The sequence below is a fragment of the Fimicolochytrium jonesii genome (genome assembly GCF_025526975.1).
Source record: "Fimicolochytrium jonesii strain JEL569 chromosome Unknown EV422scaffold_40, whole genome shotgun sequence".
NCBI classification, from domain to species: Eukaryota; Fungi; Chytridiomycota; class Chytridiomycetes; order Spizellomycetales; family Powellomycetaceae; genus Fimicolochytrium; species Fimicolochytrium jonesii.
In genome coordinates, this window is record NW_026515707.1 from 93,546 (window position 1) to 111,957 (window position 18,412).

The following is an 18,412-nucleotide window of genomic DNA, read 5'->3' on the forward strand; positions in this document are numbered from 1 at the left end:
TCCAACGCGAGAACGAGGTGCTGACAGTCCACAGGGAAGAAGCGGGCGACGCCGTGACCCGGATGGAGAGTGAGATGGACGAACTGCGGAATGGGTGTAAAGCTGCCGAGAACCGGAATGCGGAGTTTATTGCGCGGTTGGATGAACGCGAGAAAGAATTCCTTGGTTTGAAGGGTGTGAACGAGAGCGAGCGTGCGGCGTTGATAGCTGAACACACCGCAGCGATCGGGTCCCTCACCTCAACCCACACCGCGAAAGAAGCAGCACTCACTGAGCAGATCACGACACTGCAGTCCCAAGCGCAGGAAGCGGACGACATGCGGGCGTACCTGGTAGAAGTGAGCACGGCCAACGAGCAGCTTGTCAGGCAGATCACAGAGCTAGACGAGAGGGTTGTAACGCTCAAGACCGTCGCGCGCGATGCCGAGAAGGCCGGGGAAGCGAAAACGGCGGAGCTGGCCTCGACGGCGGCTGAGCTGGCGAAGATGAAAACGGAGACGGAGCGGTTGAACCAGGAAGTCAGCGAACGTGATCAGTATATTGAGGAAATGATGGAAGCAACGAGGCAAAGGGACGAGGCGATTGAGGCGCTTACGAAGAAGAAAGGGGATTTGCAGAGGGCGATGGAGGAGCTGCGGGCCGAGGTGCAGAGCCGGGTTGCGGCGGGTGAAGCGGCGGAGGCACGGCTTGCTGATGTGGCGGTGGAGAAGGAGCGGGTGGAGGATGCGTTGAGGAAGGTTACCGCTCAGTATGACGCGCTGGATGCTGATCATCGCGAGGCCGTTGCCCAGGGTGAGGAGTTGAGAGCAAAATTGGCGGCGATGGAGGGTGATATGCAGGCGGCGCGGGCTGCGGCGTCGGCGAGCGTCGAGGGGTTGGAAATCAGAATGGCGCAATTGAAGCGGTTGAAGGAGGCGTCTGACGTTGAGATGGATGCGCTGCGGACACAATGCGCTGAGCTCGCTGAGACCAAGGAACAATCGCTCGTAACCATTGAGCAACAGAAATCGCAGATTGCTGAGCTCACTCGGCAGTTGGAAGAAAGGAGCCAGAACATCACGGATGTCGAGACGCGGTTGAAGGAAGCTGTGGAGGCCAAGGATACGCTGGAAGCGGAGTGTGCCCAATTACGTACCACACAAACGCGGATGCAGAGCGAAGCCGAGGCTGGACTTGAGGAGGTGTCTGGGCGACTGGCTGCAGTTACGAACGAGCTTGAGGAAACCAAGGCCCTCGCAGCCCAAGCGACAGCGGCAGCGGCGCAGGACTCCGAAGCAAGAGAACGTTTGCAGACCGAGATCAATACACTGCAGGCGGCCCACTCCGAACTCCAGGCGAGCTGTGCGGAAGCACGTGGCTCTGCCGAAGAGCTGACGCAGCGTTTAGCCTGTCTCAATGCGGGGAAGGAAGCGCTCGAACAGTCTTTGTCGGATGCACAGAGTGAGCACGCAACGACTCTCGCACGCTCCCAGACGATTCTGAGTGAAGTCAAGCGTCTCCGAGCCACTCATGCAATGGTGGCATATGATCGCGATGAACGTCCAGCCGACGACCAGATCCAAGGCGAAGAAACGCACGCGATGCTGCAGGACGCCACGCTTCGACATTTGCAGCGATGTGGGGAGAAACTGGATGCGGCGCAGAGGGAAATGGATGAGTTGACGCATGCCCTCGACGAGCGCGACGCGCAGCTTGTCGATGCGCAGTGTACAGTGGCTGAACTGATGCGCACGGTCGAGGAGCGGGACGCGCAGTGTAGCCGTGCGCAAGCGGATTTGGAGGCGGTGCGTGGGGAAGTGGAAATGTTGAAGCGGGCGGTGGAAGCGAAGGATGAGGAGGTTACGGCGGGAGTGGAGAGCTTGCTTGCGGCGCAGAAGGAGGTGGAAGAGCTTTCGCTTGCGTTGAATGCCCGGGAGGCTCAAATCGCCGATGCGCAGGCGGATGTTCAGGTGCTTCGCGCGGAAGTGAGCGAGGTGAAAATGAAGTTGGATGAGCGCGTTGCGGAAGTGGAACACATGAAAGAGGTTTCGCAGAGACAGAATAGCGAGATGGCGGTCGAGGCGGAGGAACAGATGCGGAAGCTGCGGTCGACCATGGAGGTTGAGGCCGAGGACCTGAAGCTTTTGCTGGACACGCGCGATGCTGAACTGCGCGCTGCTGCTGAGAAATTGCAGGTTGCCTTTGCCGAGAGTGAACACCTGAACAGTGCGTTGGCTGTGCGCGTCGCAGAAGTATCTGCCGCTGAAGAAAAACTCCAAGCGACGCAAGTGGAATTGGATGAGCTGACCCATGCACTGGATGCCCGCGATGCCGCCTTACAAGCCTTGCAAGCCGACCATGCGCAAACAAAGGAGACCCTCACTACAGAACAAGCACGTGCAGACGCGGCGGACGCACGGTATCGAGAGTTCTCTGCCCTCGTCGACGACCTCCAAATTCAACTGCTGCGATCCCGGCGGAAGGTAGGGACTCTGCTCGCCGAGGCCGACATCCTGCGTTTCGAGAAAGATGAAGTAGATGCTGTGCTGGAATGCGAGCGGGAGGATACGGCGGAGCTCAAAGAATCGCTCGCTAAACTGCAGGGCGAGACCGTCGCCGCCACGCGGGAGATGCTTGCGCAGAAGGAGGCGGATGTTGCAGCGGTGCGAGCGGAGATGGAGGCCGTGCAATCGGGATTGAATGCGGAGATGGACCGGCTGCGACTTGAGATTGCCCAGCTGAGCGAGGCCAAGACGGTAGCGGAGGCCGCGTTGATTGAGAAGGAGACTCAGATACGGCAGGAAAGCGAGCTGGGCGAGCGTATGCAGACCGCGTTGGAGAATGCGTTGGAGGCGAAGCAGCGGCTGGACAAGCGCGTTGCTGAACTTAAGGCCGGGCATGTCGTGGTGCAGGATCTGCAACACCGCTTGGACGCTTCGCTGGCCGAGAAGGAGGTTCTGGAAAAGAGCGTCATTGAACTCAATTCTGACCATCAACGCCAACGTGACCGCATCGATCACTTGATCACTCGAATTGATGAAACCGAGGCCGCCAAAGAGCTGCTGGAGCAGAGCTTGAGCGAGCAGACCTCGACCGGCACGTCAGCGAAGGCCGAGCTGGAACTCCAGGTCGCAAAATTGACTCACAGTCTCGAGGCGTCGCAATCAGAGGTTGACGAGATCCGCGCTCAGCTGCAGACGTATGCATCCGAAGCGGCTGCTCGAGCTGAAACTGTTTTCGAGAGCGTGGAAATGCAGACGGATGTTGATGGCCCTGCTCTTGGGTTGTATGAGCAGCAGCTGAAGCATGCACAGGATGCGTTGCAAGCGCGGACGGCGGAGGTGGAGGTGTTGCAGCAGACTGTAGCGGAAGTGGAAGAGGATCTGCGGACGACTCGGAACCGGTTGGCGGAGGTCGAGAACTTACGGACCGGCGTGGCGGCTGCGTTGGCGGAACGTGAAGGGCACGTCGAAGATTTGGAAGGGCGGGTTGCGAAAATGACTCAGCAGGTAGGTGAGCCCCGGTTTGTCTTGTCCACGGAGTTGGGAACTGATCAGAACGGGTACATGTTCCCTTCCTTCGCGATAGCTTGAAGTTTTCACCTCAAAATCCACCTCGGATGCGAGCGCGCAATGTGATCCGGACGACAGGCAAACAACTATGGAATCCACTGTCGCGCAGCTTGACCAGGCCAATGAGCAACTCGGCAGGCAAGCAGAGACTCTGGAACTGCAGCGGGCGGCGCTCGAGCGTGTCGAGCAAAACGTGGTGGAGACGAAAGATCGCTGTGAAGCATTGGAAAGGGAGCGAGAAGCCATGGTGTTGAATGTCGAGCAGAAGACGCAGGAAATGGATGATTTGCGGAGAAAGCTGAATGTGTGCATTGAGGAGAGGGATGCGCTGCTCCGAGAGGTGAGAGTCAGAAACCATTCTGGGATAGGGGGATAAGGACCACTGGGCATCCTCTAACCTTCCTTTACAGACCACCGCACATCGCGAGACTGCTAACACAGGTACTGAAGCTCTGAACGCAAAGAGCGCCGAGCTGACTGCTTTACGGGAAGAGCTTGCAAACGCGCACGACGAACATCTCCGATCCGTCGAGGAGCTTCGAACCAAGCTAGCCGCCCTGCAAGACCGCCACGCCTCCCTCGAACAATGCATCGAGGCTAAGAATGCTCGACTAGCCGCCGTCGCTAACGAGATTGACGAGCGCGACCAGCGCATTGCTGACCAGAACTCAATGATTGATGGGATGAGGGTGCAGATGGAGATTCTGGAGCAAGCTGGCAGGGAGGCCGCCGAGCACGTGGAGGCGCTCAAGATTCGTGTGGAGGACCTGAATGCCATTCGTAAAACATTGATGGATGACAAGGTGCAGCTTGAAGAATCGCTGGATTTGGCCAGGAGCAAGCGAGACGCGGACACGAGTAAAACCGTCGATCCAGTTACGTCGACGGCCGAGGCCGAATACCTCAAAGCCCGCATCGATGAACTGGAGACTATCCTGTCGCGAATGGAGGAGGACAAGCGATCGCTCGAGGAGAGCCTGGAAAAGCAAATAATGGAGAACGTTGCAATGAAGGAGGAAAGCACTGTCCCGCAAAAGATCACCACTGAAGTCAAGATGGAGACCGTGCAGACCGTGGAGGTGCAGATGGCCACGACGGAAGATGGCGAAACTTCCGCTGGGGATGCGGAATGGATGCAGATCGAGCTGACCAGGTTGCGCGAGAGCCATAGCGCTCATGTCGCAGAACTGGAGGCGCTAAAGAAGCAAAAGGACACTGCCGTGACGCTTGCCGAGTGTGCAGCTCAAAAACAGGAGGAGATGGAAGATGAGGTTTCAGCTCTTAAGGCCCGTTGCGCGGATTTGGATGCGGCCCTGGCACGGGCTGCTGAACTGGAGAGTCAGATCGCTGGGTTGAAGATGGAATGTGAGCGGTTGAGCAACGAACTTTCTCAGGCAGTTGGCGCCCGGGACACCGCGACCGAGGCCCTGCAGCAGGAAGCCGCCGTGGTTGGCGAACTTCGAAACCGTTTGGCCACCTTCGAGAAGGAGGCTGCCGCTGCATCCGAGGATAAGACAACCGCGGAGGAGGCGACGGTTGCGGAAAATGCAGATGTGACTGATTTGCGCCACCGACTCCACGAGCTCGAAGAGGCGTACGACGCTATTGTAGCCGAGCGGGATGCTGCTTTCCAACAGCGCGAATACATCCTCAACGCCCGGTCAGAAGAAATCTTTGGCGCTGGATTGATGCAGATGACCAATGCTATCGCCGACGCCGACCAGCAGATTGCGCAACAGAAGGCCGTTCTGGATGAAAAGCAGGCGGCTCTGGAAGCAAGACTCGTTGAGGTGGAGGAACATCTTCGACTATTGAACGACGCAACAGTGCCCATGGACGTGACAAGTGGGTCGAACAATGTTCGACAAAGTGATGAGGATGAGAGTTTCCAGGTAGGCGCCCTGTGCTACGAAGGGTTGGTCGCTCTGTTGCAGATACTGAATCTCACCCCCTGTTTGTCATGTAGATCGAAGCGTCCACCAGCATTGTTACGGTACCAGCCGAAGATGGGCCGGTTCCGGAAGACGTTGAACAGCAAAGTCTCACCGATGTAAGGCGGAAAGCTCAAGAAGCAGCGGCTCAAATCCAATCAGTCACCCAAGATCTCGCTGCCGCATGCGAACGCGAAGCGGCGCTGACGGAGCAAATCAACAAACTGTCTCAAGAAACCGGTCTGTCCGCGCAACAGCTGGAGCAAGTCAACGTGTCCATCAAGGAACTAGAAGACCGCTTGGCGGAGACGATCTCGGAGGCTGAACGTATGCAAGCTTCTGCAGCCACCTCCGCGCAATCTGCTATCGAAGCGGCTGAAGCTCGCGCACAGGAACTGGCTTCGGCTTTGGAAGTGAAAGAAACTGCGATTAAGGCGTTGGAGGAACGAATCCGCGAACTTCAACAAACGGCAAATGGTAGAGTAACGTCAGCCGAAGCCTTCGAGGCACTTATCAAGGACCTCCGCCAAGAAATGGAGAAACAGACGGCGGATCTGGACTCGGCGCGAATGGAAGCCGAGTCAAACAAGGAGAACGTACTTGCCCTTGAAAGCAAAGTTGAGGAGCTCCAAAATACGATATCTGAGAAGCATGACATTATTCGGCAGCTGTGTGAGCAGACCGAGGCTGCCCGGGAAGTCGAGAAAACCTCAGATACGACCATGCAGGAACAGTTGAAGAATCTGCAGGAGGCCGAAGAGGAAAAGCTGGCTGCAAAGCGTGAAGAGTATGCGCAACTCCAGACCGAGCTCACGACGCTGCGCGAGGAACTCACTACCCTACGCCACGAACGAGCCGAGCAAACCGCGGTTGTAGACGAGCTGAAAGCTGAGCATGCCTCCGAAGTCGCCGCGATGCAGAGCGTGATGGAAGATCTACTCGATAAGGTGGAAGACCTCACCCGTGAGCGGAATACGCTGGTCGTGCAGCGCTCAGCTCTGGAGTCGGAGAAAAGCAACCATCAGAAAACACGCGAGGAGCTTGAAGCGAGATTGATGGAGCTTGGAAATGACCTCGAGCTGTTGGTGGAGGAGCGTGACAAGCATCTTGCGGCGCTGGAACAGGAGCGTGAGCGTGTTGGCGCGGAACAGAGCACGATCGAAAAGCTCACATCTCAACACCGCGACGAGTCAAATGCCTTGAAGAAGCAACTGAAGGAGGTTACGAAGGAAATGACGACTCTGGGGAAATCCCACAACGCATTTGTGATGAAGAAGGCCCGTGAGCAACAGTTATCGGAGAAAGAGAACGCAGCAATGCTCACGACACTGAAGGCACAGCACACGGCACAAGTGCAGGACCTGCAAGCACGGTTAACGAAGCTGCGCGCGGAACTCGCTGAATTGCAAGAAGAGCGTAACGAGCAAGCCGAAGTGATTGTGAGGGAACGAGCGCTCAATGAGGAGATCCACGATACCCTGCGCGAGCGTACCGAGGCGCTGAACAACCTGAAGAAGGAGATGGAAAAGTACCAGATACGGTTGAGGAAGACCAAGATCCGGTATGCGGAGCTGGCTGCGGATGCGGATCCTACTCCTGCTGCTGCAGCTTCCTCGTCTACGGGAGCAAAACGCTCATCCCAAGGGATCGTGTCATCGCCCCTGAAAGCCACAAAGTTCAGACGTTTGTCAGATCACCAGGTCGACGAAGAAGATGACACCAACGCACCTCCTGCCTCGCGGTCTCGACGGTATGGAACATCACCACCACCACCACCAGCCCAATCCCAACCACTCGAAGACGACGATGACGATCGACCCGAACCTCGCCGCGCAATTGCCCCGTCCCCCGCAGGCCCATCACGCCCGTTCATCCCGACCCCACTCAAGAACTCGAAATCCGCCGCGCTGACCCGCCAGCTGCGCCGTCCAGCAGCTGGCGACGCGTCCCCGCCTCCACCGCCCCCGCTATCGACGACAACCACCCCTGGCCGCCCCAGCACCGTATACGGGGACGAAAATGAGTTCGTGTCGCCGGATACGTCCCCACATGCACGGGCCCGGCCTATGGCGCACGTGCACGAACAAGCGGAACCGACCACCCGTGGGTTGCTCAAGGCTGCTCGTGGACAGACGGCGGGGACTGCTGGTGCGGCTGGTGTTGGAGCGCCTGCGCCTGCACGCCAGGTCGCGCAACAACAACATCAACCGCCGCAGCGCGGGAAGGGCAAGCAGCGGGATACGGCCGGGGATGCGGAACGCGAACATGACCCGGACCAGTGTCGACAGCAGTAGGGCGCTTTGCGGTGGGAGATGTGTACATATGTGGTTGGGATGGACGAGATGACGAGGAGGACGGACGAGGGTATCTCTTGCGGTAGTTGATGTTGATCTCCCCAGACCTGGCCCGCGGCGGGGCAGTCACGTGATGTCTATCCGCGTTTCAAATTAGGGCCCAACCTGGGGTGTATAAAAAGACTTGCTTCGTCCTTTGACTTTCCCACGCTGTGATGAAATCGCAGTAAAAGTCAGCCATGACCTCTGAAATTCAACCCGACACAAAACTACCTAAAGAGGGCGTCACCGGGGACAGTGAACATTTTCGCTACCTGGCGACTCACCCAGAAAAATTCAATCCCACCTTCATTCGCAAGGCAAATCGTCAACGTTTTCTGACCGACCGTGACCGAGAAAAAGCGAAAGAATACTTGGAACGTGTCGAACCCAAGCTTGACCCCTAGTTTGGAGTATGTCGCGGTTTGGGCACTCCTGTTAGCCGACAAATCGCTCACGTCCCAGAAACACCGCGACGCATCCCTCAAGTTTGAAGCGGATGTGGAACTTGATGCCTAGAAGTTTTTGAGAGCATACATCGGAGCCATCACGCCATTACAGAAAGCAATTTTGAGTGGGCAAGATGCGATTGCAAAGGATATTCTGGAAAGAACGCTGGAGGATGATTTGGACATTGCATTCGGGAACTCATCTGACCTTATGTACATCACCTTCAATACTTTGCACATGAAAGAGTTTGATGAGAATGGGTCATCGTATGGAAAGAGTAAACATTCGCAATAGCATTCTGAATTTCTGATTGATAGAATTTCTACGAGTTTTTTAATACGAGTTTACGAGTTAAGTACGAGTTTTTATATGCACGAGTGGGGGTAATATACAGAAGTGAGTTATTTGACAAGAAAGGTCGTACAAGGGGAGCGAATTCGCGGAGTGTAAGTCCGTGGTAGAAGGCGCAATGCGCGGTGATGGAGCGGCGGGTGCAGGTGTCAAGAACAACCGCACACCCTCACACAATCCACACATTAACAAACCCCTCGCCGCCACTCTTGCCCATCCTGCCCCTAGCAGCCTCAAAACACATCCCGACATCCTCATCATTCGCGATCGCGATGAAATCCCCATCCTCATCTTTATACCGCATGCGCAGCCGTCGCCCGTCCTGGTTCCCGCCACACAAGCGGATCTTGCGTTCCATTTTCGCTTGCAGGTCGCTGAACGTGACGGTGGGGGCGACGGCGATGACGAAGGATTGGTTGGAGGCGCCGTGGTGCATGCGGATGCGGAGGGTGGCGGTCGGTGAGCCTGGGGTGATCGAGTTCAGTGAATTCAACGAGGATGATGAGTTGTAGTGCTGCGGCGGGGGTGGTGGTTGTTGTTGGGGCTGGTACTGTGGCCCCGGTTGCACAACCACCCCGTTCTGACCCCCCGCAAACGAAGCGGAGAACGACGATTTCCTCGGCGGTTGTAACGAATATGTCTGCGTCGTTGTCGAGCCGGATCCGTACGTCTGCGGGGTCGGCGGTAAGGGCATATCGGGCGGGTTTTGGGCGAGTTGGATTACGCGCGGGGGACGGATGCCGTCTGGGGGCATGGAGTAGGGGGTTGTGTTGCCGTTGGTGTTTGAGGGATTTGAAATGGTGGTGTAGGGCCGTAAACCGTCCGGCGAGCTGTTGGCGCGATATATCTGGTTCTCGGTGACCGTTACACGCATCAACGCGGGGGTCTGCTGTATCGGGCGGGTGTACTGCTCATACCCATTCGACACGCTCCCCGCCCGCTGTTGGCTCGAATTACTACCCGACGGCGGTGGGGCGTTATCATAAACCGAGGTAGCTGAAGAAGTCGACCCCATCCGCTGCGGTTCCTGGTACACCTGGCTCAGCGGGAACGGACTTGTCATGCTTCTTGGCGGGGCCATTGCGGAGGCGAGGGACATTTTGCGTGCGGTGCTGGCGCTGCCGCGCGGGGAGCCGGGCATTGATTGGGGTGGCGAGGGCGGGAGGTCGGAGGGGTCACGGAAATCACCACCCCGGCCGCGTGCGGAGGAGGATAAAGGGATGGGGATGGCGTCGTAGCCGTCGAAGTAGCCTGCTGGTTCTGATCCGGATGCTTTGCTTGGTCGGCGGATGTTGGTGGTGTTGGATGGGACGGTGGGTAAGGGCTGCGCAGGCGGCCCACCGCGGTGTACGTACCCGTTTGACGCGAAGCCGACGGGTGGTTCCGGTAATGGCATTGGCGGGGGCGCCTTACTAAACTTCGGTTCCTCCCTCGGTCGTGACTTGCTCCGCTCTCTTCCTTTCTTCGGTTTACTCTTCATGAAATCGCCCAACAAAGGGTCACCGCTGAACTCATACGTCTTGGAGTCCTTGCGGATCATGGGCGGCGGGGAGGTGCTGCGACCGCGGGAGGAGGATGATGTGCCTGTCGAGACGGTGGTTGTTCCCGAGCGGGTGCTGCTGCGCGGGTTGGCGGGGGCGGATTGGCGCATGTAGGCTGTTGAGGTTGGGGCCATTTCTGAGGACGGAGTGGAGCCTAGGTTGGGTTGGTAGTAGTTGTAGGGGATGGATTTGGAGCGTTGGATGGGGGGGAACTCGGTGGTTGGTGAGAGGGGGGAGTCGAACTGCTGTTGCTGTTGTTGTTGCTGCGCGGAGTATAACCCGCGACCGTCGTCGTATGAATTTGGCGCAACGCTCATTCTCCGAATGAACTCCGGGTTGACCTGCATCGACCGCGAGTACATATTGGCCGTAGCCTCCTTCATCGACAACCGCTGCATGCGTTGCGCGCTAAGCAACCCGTCCAAACGTCCCTTCCACAATTTAACCTGCTCCATATTCCTGCACCGCAGCACAAACGACTCGGTCTCCAGACCATCTTTCCAGAAAACCTTCAACTGAAACCGCTGCTCCTCCGCCGAACACTCGTCCATGATACTGTCAATCCGGTCGATGTAGATGTTGCCTTTGAGCTGGTAGCTTGTGGTGTCGATGTTTTTCTTTGATTTGCGCTTTTTGGCAGTGTCTTTGCAGCAGAGGAGGATGGTTTCGAAGAGAAAGAGGTCGAAATCTTTTTCGGCGTCGCCGCTGTTCATGGGGAATCGGTCGCTTAGTAGCAGAGAGCCGAATTCGTTCACGTCCAGATCCTAGGCGCAGGAGGAGTCAGTACACAGTCCCATCCAAGGGTGCATCAACAACAGTTGCAATGGCATCGCACCTTCCAATCCTCAACCCGATCCAAAACATCCTGCTTGATCCGCCTATTCTCCTCCTGCCTCTGCTCTTCATTCACCAAATCGGTAACTCGCTTGATGGCCGCCAGGCCCTCTTTCAACTCCTCCATGTGGGGGTACGTAGCCGGGTCCGAGTATTTTACAAGTTCCTACAAGACCCAATCCGGGGGGTTAGACCCAACACGACCGGGAAAAGATCGTATTTCTACTCCACTTACGTTCAAAAGCAATGGGTATTTACAGACACGCTGTACAGGTTTGATAAGATATGATGGGAGCTCGCGGACGGGGTCCATGTCGGGCACTCGCTGCAGGGTTGCGGCATTCTCGGTGGCGATCTGGATCGCCGAGTGGTAGTTTCCGCAGAAGGGGACGTAGACTGTGAAGGCTTCCTCCTGTTATTGCGCCAACGTGTTAGTGGAGATTCTCAATGTATGATGTTGCGATCTGTTTTCACGTACGTTGGTAATGTACAATTGCCCAATATGCTGCTCTGCGGGCGGCATGCTGAGTGTCGCCTCCATCTGTAGTAAGAACCGTCTTTGGAAATCGAGCAACTCGTCCAGATTGGCGAATAGTTGTAACAGCATGTCACGCGGAACCACGTCCTGGCTTTGCAGCTCTCTTTGATATCGCTGCAAAAAAGAAGATTTAGTTCATCTACACCGATTTCTTCCCCCAATATGCAAACACACGCAGTTGCCTCCCCGCACCTGAAGCTTCTCCAAATCCGCAGCATACGCCCGTTCAGTATTCAGCATCTCCGTAAGGAGTTTGGCGCGGTTATCCTGCGGACCTCCCGTACTTCGCACGGACGGTAACGCGAATGGTAACGGTTTGGGTAGTGGGAAGAGACCCATGTCTTCGATCTTTTGTACCACTATCGAGATGGTGTTCATCAACTACGAAGAGAGGTGACGTTAGCAAGACTGTCGACCATCAACCCATCAACCCGTCATCCACCATTCATCCATCAACCCATTCACCATCACCCACTCACAAACGAGGACGTGGGTGAGGGGAATCTTGCGCCTTCGGCGCATTTGGCGCAAATGTGATGCTCGCTTCGCTCGCTCAGGCTCGCTAACGAACGCAGTGAGGATGGTATTGCGCCGTAGGCGCAATGTGGCTCGCTCTGCCCGCACTCACTGCGTTCGTCCTCGCTGGCGCTCTGTATTACAGTGACTCGCTCCGCTCGCTTCGGTAGCCTTACCTTGACAAACTCATTCGTGTCATCCTTAAACAAGCCCGATATCGTAAACAGCTCCTTCTCCTGTAAATGCAGCTCGCTCTTACACGCGACCAAAAACTCATAGACGGCCTTTTTCGGCGGGGCCCCTGCCTCACCCAATACCGGCACCGACAATCTCTTTTTGGGTCGTAACTGATTGTAAAGATGCAAGAACGGCGTCCCCAAACGAAAACAAGCCCAAATGATTTCAAAGGGCGCAAAAGAGGTTGGATCGGCGACGTACGCGTCGACACCGTTTGGAAAGAGGTAGTGATCGAAGCCAGGGAGGGAGTATAGTTTCTCGATCATCGAGAGGGTTTGTTGGTAGAGGGAGACGGCGGTTGAGGGGCCGGAGGTGCGTTGGGGGAGGGCGATCTCCATGGCTGCGGCGGCGCCGGGCGCGAAGTGACCAGTGGGTAAGTTGGTTCGACAAGGGGATGATTCGTCCTCGGAAGTTTGGCGTCCTTATGGCAACGGCTAGAATCCCCTCCCTCCTCTAGTGGCTCTAGTATCTCGTCCGGTGGATGGTGTCCTCGGGGGTCGAAGGAAGCGAACTGGAACAGTCGAGCAGCGAATGGAAAGGGCAGTCCCAGCGGGGGGTATGGCAGCGAAGCGGAGAGCGCCGACGATAAGCGAAGATAAAGCAGGCGAGCACCACGGGAGGATATTGCGGGGCTGTTGTGTTGTGAGCCTGGGGGGGAGTGTTGTTCCGTTGTAGGCTGTTGTGTAGTAGGTAGTTGCCTTGTTCGTCTCTCTCTCTCTTGCCGTTCTTGCGGGAAGGAGCAAGTCACTCTTTAATTATTGGCCCCTTACGCATAGCATAAGTGCCTTGCGGTTAGGACCACTACCGTACGTGATTCACGAGCGCTAATTACAACGCGCGGCTTCAAGCACCAACACCCAACAACAACTCATATTACAGCGCATGGCCTTTCGACGCAGACGGATGCGGTGCAGGCATCACAGAACTAAAGATCAACAACAAAAAGGCGACGATCGATGGCCTGGAAGGGCGCCTGTGTCGTCGCTAGAAATCGGACGGCTCGGACGGGCTCCCTTTCGCACATGCATGTAGATTGCTGTGGGAAAGTCATCACCGAGCTGCAGACATCTCGATGCAGGCTGTAAGGACTTTCTCCGCCTCATTGAAAGGCAGTTCAGCGCCACGCACTTGCAAAAGGGAGCCTCATTTCGCCAATCATGTTGTTGTTCGCCCATTTCATTGTGGATGGATCCCGAGTCGAAGCATATAGCCGTCGTCGTTGATGTCTAAGAGAACTCGGAGAACTCGGAGATAACTCCGAGCCGTAGAGCCGTAGAGATCTAGGTGTGCATGTGCGCACATTCACAAAACACGTCAATCGCCGTCAATCAAGTTGCTAATTGCCGCCGCTCATTCGACTGGAGCAACAGGTCTATGTCTCTATATGATAAAAACGAAGGCATCGCCAGTATGAATGAATTTGGACAGGCTTTGCACGAAAGGATTGATGTCTTCCCGGGGATCTGGGGCAGTCACAGTCACCTCTTTCGAAATTCGGAGCGTCGTGTTTCAGCATTGCTTTTGGCCGGGGATGGAAGCCCAACATCGAGACGCGCTTAGGCCTTTGGTGCGTTGCGGTGCGCCGATCTGCTGCTACTGTGTCAAAACACAAGACTGGCTATAAGTATCGAAGAAGTGCCAATGTTCATCACGCACCCTGGAAGCCGAGTGCGGCGCACCAACACGGTGACACCAAGTGCGTGGGAGTGGTATTATGAGGGAGGGCCCAGAACGGGAGGGAGGGAATAACGGAAGGGCCCATATGAGCGGAACCTACCAACCCACATCCTTCTCAGCGGGCCACCATCACCCACAGGACCTACCTACGTACCCACCGGCCAGGACCAAGCTATATAACCTCCCACCTGCATCTGCTGCTTTGTCTCAGAAACCTGCGACCCCATCCCCGCAAATCCCCAGTCCGCTGGCGGTCGTTTGTCTTCTTTCCACAACTGCGCGCACCCGTTTTTTTCACTAGGGAAAACTGACAGCGCCGCTTATCATCCCCAGAAACAGCCACTCCACAACCATATTCCCAGGAGTTGGGCATAAACGCATCACATTTCACCAGCACTGCCGATTCCACGATCGCAGCCCCCACATCGAACGAAGTTAGGTTCGAAAATAGGAATAGCAGGAGGAACCCGTGCAGAAGACACCATCACAGCCACAAATCGACGGCATCGTTTAGTCTCCGAGTGTCTACACGATTTAAGCTTGAATCTGAGGGGGTCGTCAAAACGAAAAACGAGGCGTTCACAGTTGGGCTGAGGCACGACATATACCCTGCACTAGACGAGGGAAGGACCCCGAACCGATATTTTCATCTGGAATAACATCGCACAAACGACGATCGTCACGCATATCTTCTTCAGAACTACCTTCTTCAGACTCATATATCTTGTCAATCATGAATCGAAAGACATCTTCCCAGTCAATCGGAAACACTGCCGCTGCCGGTCACGGTGGCGCTGGCTCTGCTCGCGGCGGTCGCGGAGGCGGCGGTTTTGCTAGGTGAGCAATCCTTGATTTGGAAACAGTCCGGGGATCCCCAGAGATCCGTACAGATGTGGTTGAGATGCAGAACGTGCCTCCTTGCTGAACATCTCTTTCGTTCATTTGCGCATCATTAGGGGCGGCAAGAAGTGGCCTGCACCGTCTGCGCAGAAGGGCCCTGGCAAAGCCCAGAACCAGCAGCCGGCTGCTCCGCTCGCCAACAAGGTCTCGAAGGGGCCCGACGCCATGACTCCCGACCAAAAGCGGCAGCATGAAAAGGTCGTTTTCTTCCTGAACCAACTCATCGGGCAACTCGTGCAGGTGGAGACCGAGGCCAATGAGGTGTACCACGGGATCTACGGGATCCGTGAGGTGACCGACCTCGGGGTCACCCTCAAGTGCGCCCGCCTGATCACTAAAGAAAACAAGGAGGGCAACTTTGTCAAAGTTGTGAAAATCCCTCACAAGGATGTGCGCCGGGTCTCTGCCGTCGCGGCGGAAGTGGCCGTAGCTGCCGGCCCGAAGGCCCATGGAGGGGAGCGCGAATGTAAGCATCTTCGAATGTCTATGTATGGCGATGAAGGTCGCTTATAACGCAATGTGTCTAATGCCTTCTCTTCCTTTTCTCGTTCCTTTCCGCTTCCGCAGTCTTGGCTGATACCGCCATCAGCGGCCATGCTGGCGTTGTCAAGGAGCGTACGCTCCAGAAATGGGCTCCAGATGCCAACAATAACCAAGCGCTCGCACTAGAAGATGACAAGGGACGCGGCTCTTCCCACTGGGATCAGTTCGCTACAAACGCCAAGCTCTTCGGAGTGACGAGCGACTTTGATGAGCATCTTTATACCACCAAGGTGGACAGGACTAATCCTGACTTTAAGAAGAGGGAGCAGGAGGCGATTCGCCTGGCGAGGGAAATTGAGCGGGTAAGCTGTCACTGTTGCTCATCGTTAGTCATAGCATCGCCGCCATGATGTTGATGTTGATGTTGATGTTGGTACTGACGGCTGTTTCCTTTCTCTTCATCGTCTTCCTACGCATCAGGGCCCAGTGACGAACTCTCACGTGGCAGAAGAACGTAACATCGCCTTTGCCGGAAGCCAGAACATGGACGAGGAAGACCGCTACTCCTCCGTCATCCGCGGCTCGGGCAAGTACGTTCCCCCCGGTGCGCGCAAGAACTCGGGTCCGTCCCCTGTCCACCACAATCAGCAGCCTCCAGTGCGCGCGTACGCGGCAGCGGCCGCATCTGGGTCCCACACTCAAGGCCCACAGAAGAAATTCGCTGGTGCGGGAGACCAGCAGGCCCTCCAGCACCACTCCGCCAAGCAACAACCGCAGGGGAACAAGGCCGCAGCAGTTCCCAAGCCAGCCTCACCTCCAACATCGCCTACCCGCGTGCAAGGCCGCATCTCGCCCTTGAAGTCCCCGGAGCCTAGGAAGCCTTCCCCACCGCAGCAGGCCGGTCGTCGCGGGAACTCTCCCCCCGCACAAGAACATCACCAACAGAACCAGTCCCATGTCCAGCAGCACTCGCAAGCCAAGAAGCCGCCGGCACTGAGCGCTGCCGCCATTGCGAAGCTGCAGCAGAAGACCGGCCAGGCAAAGATCGCTGGCCCGCCGCGTGCTGAGCCCAAGCCTGTAGATCGTAAGTACCTCGCCCTTCGTCTATGGTCGGCCTACATGTAATATCATACTCATACTGCTCTTTATCCCTTTTCATCCACTTCCCCACACACAGCCTCTGAAGTGAACAAAGTCTTCTCAGACTTTGCAAACAACGAGCGCGCCGCCCTGGCCAAACGTCGTGCTGAGGTGCATGAGCGTGAAAAGTCGACCACGATGCAACAGTTCAAGGCGTTTTCTGCCACATTCAAGGTATGCACACCGGTCATTCTCTCCATATATCTGTAGATGAACAGTCGACATGTTCCGGCATATCACGCTGTCACGCCCAGAGTCCAAAGAGACGGGCGAGCGAAGCGAGCGCACCTGACGTCTACTGCATGGGAGCGGTTTCAAATTGCAGTGAGCTAAGCGAGCGCTCCCGGCTAGTACATCACACTCCTCGATGTCTTTTGTTCATGGTCACTAACGGAATGTATTTTGACTTCTCGTCCCTTTCACAGGTTCCCATGCCGATTCCGGATGATATGGTGGCCCTGCTCCACAAGGGCGGATCACCAAAGCCGGCGCCTGCCAAGGTTGAGCCGCCCAAAGTCGTTGAAAAGCCCGCTGCGCCTACCTCTGCTACTCCCCCAGCGCATACTGCAGTCAAGGCAGCTGCGACACCGACCCCAGCCCCAGTAGTTGCCAAGACCGAGTCGGCTGCATCGTCGGTCAAGCCGGCGGCTCAGAAAACGGAGCCAACCAAGACGGCTCCTTCCGATAAAGTAAGCGAAAAGGCACCATCCGTCACAGATGCCCTCAGTGAATCGGGGAAGACTGTTGGTGCAGGCGATGACCAATCTGAGAAGGGGTCGGTCGCAACCGTAGCGACTGCCGCCACGGCGCCCGTTAAAAAATCTACATTCAAGTTTAACGCGGACGCCGCAGAGTTCACCCCCACCTTTGCTCTCGGGGGCTCAGGTGCCCAGGCTACTCGAGACGGCAACTCGAGCGGGGAGCGGAGCCCCTACACCAACTCGAAGCGGATCGGTGGCGGCAAAGGCGGGAACGGGTACAACAACAATAAGGGATTCGGAAACAAGTACCCAAAGAACCAGCTCTCGCCCCGGGCTCAAAACTTTATGCCACCCTACGGAGAAGAAATGTACGGTGGCCACCCGCAGGGCATGGACCCATCGTTTTACCCCTACAACATGCCGACTCCGTACGGTTACCGCCCTGGCATGCGGCCCTTTGCTCCCCCCGGCATGAGCATGCCGCCCGGTGCTTTCATGCACCCGAACGGTCCGCAGTTTGCCCCCGGGTTCGCGCCCCCAATGTACCCGCAGCACTTTGGACCGCCTCCACCCCACCACCCCATGCATCCGGGCCACCACCCTGCCGGACCGTTTGTCGCTGTCACACAGGGTGGATACGTCGCTGTATCTCAGGGTGGGATGACCAGCCCGGTGCAAGCGCCATTCGGCATGCGGTCGCCCAATCAAATGTTTGCCGGGCCTGGCATGATGCAGGGAATGATGCCGCCCATGGAGCTGATGCAGGGCCCGATGGGGCCGATGATGGTGCCTGGACCGATGGGCCCGCCGCACATGGGACAGGTCTGGGGCGGAGGTGAGCGTGGGGGTAATCACCATCATCAACACCAGCAACAGCACCCGCCCCCGCACACTCATGCTGGGAATGTGGCGGCGGAACCGACACCGTCCGCCACCACGGCCCCGCCTGCGGAGGAGACGCCTGCAGCTACGGAGTGAGTGAGGGTCGCGTTTGTTCCCCCCCCCTTCCCCCCCTTTTTTTTGGTGTTGTGTTTCCCATCGGACTGTATAACCATCCATGTGTACGGTCGCCTTCTTCGTTTGTTTGGGAGCTATGGAATACGAATCTTCCGAGCCTGTGTTGCGTATTTGGATGTGAGGTGTCTTCCGCTCGTTGTGCTTTTCTTGAGTTGGATACGATTTGTCTGCGCAGGTCACCTTCCCGGGTAGACTTCCCTTTCCCCTAAGAT

General features: G+C 56.6%; 2 protein-coding genes across 2 annotated transcripts; one reads left to right on the forward strand and one right to left on the reverse strand.

Moving 5' to 3' along the window:
• Positions 1-8,785: 8,785 nt before the first annotated feature.
• EV422DRAFT_591923 (uncharacterized protein) lies at positions 8,786-12,981 on the reverse strand (the record flags this gene model as incomplete). Its single annotated transcript, XM_053073543.1, has 8 exons — positions 12,222-12,981; positions 11,722-11,910; positions 11,470-11,643; positions 11,227-11,403; positions 10,993-11,157; positions 10,444-10,921; positions 9,605-9,867; positions 8,786-9,166 (listed from the first exon to the last, which is right to left on the reverse strand). The coding sequence occupies exons 1-8, from the start codon at positions 12,618-12,620 to the stop codon at positions 8,786-8,788; spliced, it is 2,226 nt and encodes a 741-aa protein (XP_052921121.1). The 5' UTR covers positions 12,621-12,981.
• A 1,495-nt stretch (positions 12,982-14,476) lies between these two features.
• Positions 14,477-18,334, forward strand: EV422DRAFT_328368 (uncharacterized protein). Its single transcript, XM_053066337.1, has 6 exons — positions 14,477-14,796; positions 14,916-15,325; positions 15,427-15,704; positions 15,823-16,426; positions 16,520-16,656; positions 16,908-18,334. Exons 1-6 carry the CDS (start codon positions 14,693-14,695, stop codon positions 18,159-18,161), a joined length of 2,787 nt encoding a protein of 928 aa, XP_052921122.1. The 5' UTR covers positions 14,477-14,692; the 3' UTR covers positions 18,162-18,334.
• Positions 18,335-18,412: the final 78 nt, after the last annotated feature.

Bases quoted from the DNA above. Each gene is read 5' to 3' on its own strand.
- EV422DRAFT_328368 (XM_053066337.1), top strand. From the start codon at position 14,693: ATGAATCGAAAGACATCTTCCCAGTCAATCGGAAACACTGCCGCTGCC. The intron at 15,705-15,822 runs GTAAGCTGTCAC...CCTACGCATCAG, and splicing joins TGGCGAGGGAAATTGAGCGG to GGCCCAGTGACGAACTCTCA. The intron at 16,427-16,519 runs GTAAGTACCTCG...CCCCACACACAG, and splicing joins TGAGCCCAAGCCTGTAGATC to CCTCTGAAGTGAACAAAGTC.